This window comes from Triticum dicoccoides, chromosome 3B (genome assembly GCF_002162155.2).
Source record: "Triticum dicoccoides isolate Atlit2015 ecotype Zavitan chromosome 3B, WEW_v2.0, whole genome shotgun sequence".
In the NCBI taxonomy this organism is placed as follows: domain Eukaryota; kingdom Viridiplantae; phylum Streptophyta; class Magnoliopsida; order Poales; family Poaceae; genus Triticum; species Triticum dicoccoides.
This window is the reverse complement of record NC_041385.1, coordinates 202,289,238-202,293,454: the sequence shown is the minus strand read 5'-3', so window position 1 is coordinate 202,293,454 and position 4,217 is coordinate 202,289,238. Positions and strand designations below refer to the sequence as shown.

The 4,217-nt window shown below is 42.4% G+C and overlaps 1 protein-coding gene across 1 annotated transcript; it reads right to left on the bottom strand.

The window, feature by feature from the left end:
• Nucleotides 1-2,735: 2,735 nt before the first annotated feature.
• On the bottom strand, nucleotides 2,736-4,076 carry LOC119275531 (RNA-binding protein pno1-like). The gene is made up of 2 exons (XM_037556394.1): nucleotides 3,722-4,076; nucleotides 2,736-3,396 (listed from the first exon to the last, which is right to left on the bottom strand). Exons 1-2 carry the CDS (start codon nucleotides 3,974-3,976, stop codon nucleotides 2,974-2,976), a joined length of 678 nt encoding a protein of 225 aa, XP_037412291.1. The 5' UTR covers nucleotides 3,977-4,076; the 3' UTR covers nucleotides 2,736-2,973.
• Nucleotides 4,077-4,217: the final 141 nt, after the last annotated feature.

The window sequence follows — 4,217 nt, the reverse complement described above, 5'->3', positions numbered from 1 at the left end:
GTGGCTGTATGCATCGTTCTGATGCAGAGGCCGGGGAGTCCCCCCTTTTCGAAAAAAGAAAAAAAAAGAAATTTGTATTATCTTGTAGATATGTGCACGGTCTTTCTTATCTGGTCCGAAGATTGTATATGTTGTTGCTCACAATCTTAGAACTGCATGGAAAAAAAGAAGGCATACGACGTGTCTGTATGAGCTAATTATCTACAGCCACTGGCATGAAAGGGGAACAACAGGTACGAGGAAAGATGCAAGAAAATGCAGAAGGAAAGAAGATCTGCGGCAAACAGTTTGTAAGTTCAGGACCAAATAAAGTAGACAGGCAAATTATGCTCACAGTTAACAAATGCATGCAGTCAAGAATCTGAGAAAATCGATACCTTTGATCCGTTGCACTGTCGATGACGCCTGCTTGGGGCACAGAGCATGGTGCTCTGGTTCATAGTAGGGACCGATGGAAGTGTTAAAAAGATCTGACCTTTTTACAAATATTACTATTTTTTTGAAGAATGCATGATTAAATAAAAACTGATTATTTGTATTTCATAGAGAATAAAAGAAAAGAATAAGAAATAGGAAGATCATTTGGCCTGTCCATTAGTTTGGAAAAGAAAATATAGTGGGTCATCTATGCTCTACTCTGTTGGGGTGTGAGAAAAAAGATACTCCACCAGAAGGTTTCATAAATACATCCTTTTGTTGTTGGCCTGTACAAGTAATCTAAGTGGATGAAATGTTGGTTTAATTTTTTTAATCTCTTCCTAGTGTTTGATATTTAAAGTTTAAATTGAATAACTATTCAAAAAGCGCGGCGCAAGCCGCGCCCGTGGAAAAGCCCGCCTACTCTTTTCGTTGGAGATTTCTACAACCATGTATTTATTTTTGTCATACAGCGTAGCTTGTATAATCTGCAACATTACATTTGTTTCCTCAGCTGGTAGCAAGGCCCATAGTATAGAATGCATCTAATAATACCCCTGCCTGAAAGGAAACAATAGGGAGAGAACTAATCTGCTGGGCTCAAAAAACTGAACACTAAAATCTGCTGGATTCCTAAAACTGAACACCAAAATACAGGCAAGAGTACGAAGAACAGAATACCATTGATCTACAAATTGATATTCTAGTACTCAGTGAATTAACAGAGCAGAAGCTTCTTCTCTTTTATATCGAACAGAACAGAACCATAGGAGAATAATAAGTGCAACTGATGAAACCAGCGTAGTCTTGTGTGAACAACGCAGCTGATAAAGCCAGCGTGACCACTAAAAGCCCGTCTGAATTGGAGCCTTCGTACTGCCAGCCTGAAAACAAAGTCTCCTACTAGAAAAAAACAATTCAGAAGCAAACAATTAAGCAAAGGAAAAGTTTTCTCCAGCCAGATAATTCGTTCCTAGTTACCTATAAAGCATTAATTATTTGCTTGTAGATAATATTTAAAGTAACATTTGTTGGAACACCCTTGGCATTTTCAAACAGGATTTTTAAACCTTGTGGTGATGTCACCCGCGAGATTACACAGATTAAACATATCATATCTTCCCCAAAGGGTTCCAATTGCTATAAGACGTAACAAATGGTTACACAGATTAAACATATCAATTAGAATTAAGATTTCTGGTGTCAAATAAAACAGTTGGAGAACTCATCAAACAACCAAGAAACAATTTCTCTGGTACCACGTGATGCACACCACTTTACAACATCTATAAACCTAAATTGCAATAAATATTTATAGCAACAAAACTAAGAAAAATATAGTGGAAGACTAAGATAATTCTTTTCTCAATAGTTTCTACAGATAAGCTGAAATTATAATTATAATTTGAGGAACTAAAATCATGGTATATGTATGAATAGTAGCTGAGTAGAATGTTGCCCAGTTAACGATTTCTAAGCCCAACGAATAGGAATCAGAAAATAGGTATAAGAACAGAGTACCAGCAGGTACCTTAGCTATAGCAGAGATTACATGGTGTTGCCAGAAGGGATGCATATCACATCTTCTGCATCTTGTCCCAACATTTACATATACCAAATATGTAAATCCTTCTATAAACTTCATGTAGCAGCTACTACAGGGATAACATACTGCAGCAGGAGAAGCAGGCCAAACCCTTTATGGCACTCCGCTTCCCATGTCCGCTGTATCAACCATAGGAATTGCAGTAAAATTGTCGGATCTTTAGACAATAATAATATATAAGCTATCATAAGGATAACCATATGTAGACTACATGTTTACCTTCTCCAAAGTCTGATCCTAACTCTTACTGACTGTGACGACGTAAGAGAGACAGATTGGTTATAGGTGTCACTGTAGTGTAAAGGACCATTGGAGGCAGGAGATTGAGCACTGTTATCCAGCTCAAACTCTGCAGAAGCACCGCAGTGCATGCACAGGATGGTAATCCAAGATTAAAAGAACAAAGCACCAAAGAGAAAAACAATGGCATCTAAACAAAAATAGCCAAGCTAAGATGAATTTACATGGCAATAAAGTACTGTACCAATGCTATATGTTTTGGGTGAGCCTCCTGTGCGAAGGGCTCGCCATACTGCTCAAGAGAAATGCAAAACTTTCTGTAGGATTCACAACCATTGTTGTGGTCCATTTGTAAGGGTAAATCAACCAAATCTGACAATTCAAGATTCTAGGTTAACTTGATCATTCTCCACATCCATAGCCATGCTATAGAGTATAAAATACACACTCGAAGAAAAAGAGACCACACAACTTACACAATAGTGTTTGGCATATATAAATAGTAGTCGAAGCAAACATATAACATGTATCAGAACAGCATTTTCCCAAGAAAAAGCCGAGAACAGAACACAAGGAATATCACCACAGATCTCTCGGCACTTCCAAGTTGTTCTTCATATCAAGACAATGCATAGCACAGGGACACAAATCAGCGGATACAACACCTTACAAGGCCAAAACTGCAGCTATATAATGTGACCCAGACTCAACTAATACCTTTCTGCCATCCTAGCAGATACAGCCCTTAGCTTCGAATAGACCTTCCCGGCAGGAGAACCTAAGATAAGACTACAGAGTGAATCCCTGGCAACCTTGATGTTAACGAAGGATCCAAGTATGTGGATCTTCGTATCAGCGATAACTATGCGAGTCCTGGTAGAGTTCTCAATGGCATACTTGGTCTTGCCTCCTTTCCCTGATAGGCGGCCAATGGCACGCGACAGATGCTCCCCTCGAAGTGTCTTCACATCCTTGATCTCGAAGGAGTCCACATACAGGTCATCAAGACGAAGCAAGGCAACGGCATCGGCAATGTCAAATCCAAGCATAAAAGCATGCACGAAGTCCGCACACTTCTGAAGGTTGCTCACATCTGGTGTATCATGCCTTGTTTTCAGCTCAACCCTTTTTGCCTGTTGATGAAAAAAAACAGACTAATGAAATTGCTACAAAGGAGACAGCTAAATGCTAAACATTCAGAGATATCTTACAAGTTGTCCCCCATTAACCACAGGTGCTACAAGCTAGTGCGGATTTTCTCCATAATACACAAGTGCTTGAACCAAACAGTACAAGAAACGATGATCAACAGCAGACCAATAATTTTCTCCGCAATTACTGACCGGATGACGCGTTTTAAATGAGAGGAAGGGAACACAGGTCACACGAATTCGGACTTGCTCTTACTATTCAGAGAAGCAGCAACGGGACATTAGAAAACGCAGCCGGGTTACCAACCTTGAGGTTCATGCGGATGTCGACCTTCATGTGCTCGTAGACGGGGGTGTAGATCTCCAGCCACGCCTTCTTCAGCGGCGCAAAGCGGTGCGGCGGCACCTGGACCTTGCGGTACTGTGGCCTCCCGCCGCTCATCTCGCTTGGCATCAGGGCGTCGAACCGCGGCTTCTCCACGCCGCCGGCCGCGTCCACCGCCATCGCGCCAGAGGAGGATCCTCCTGCCGCGGCAGCGGTCGGGGCTCTGTCGACTTCCATCGGGCTACGGCTGCTGCTGCGGCTGCGGCGGGGGTGGGATGGCGCGGGGTGGGAGAGGCTGCTAGGGTTTTGGGACCGAGAGGAGTGGACACCTTGGAACGGAGAGGCTTATATTGGGCTGTGGAAGGCTAGTTTGGGCCAGCACAAGACGAACGAAAAAGGAGATGGTGCGCTCGCGTCCCATGCGTGACATGGGCCTGGCCCAGCGAGCACAGTCAGAGCTAGCGACAGAAACTAACGC

Excerpts from the sequence above, each read along its gene's own strand:
- LOC119275531 (XM_037556394.1), bottom strand. The coding sequence starts at position 3,976 with ATGGAAGTCGACAGAGCCCCGACCGCTGCCGCGGCAGGAGGATCCTCC. Across the intron at positions 3,397-3,721 it reads ACATCCGCATGAACCTCAAG|GCAAAAAGGGTTGAGCTGAA; the intron begins GTTGGTAACCCG and ends TTTCATCAACAG.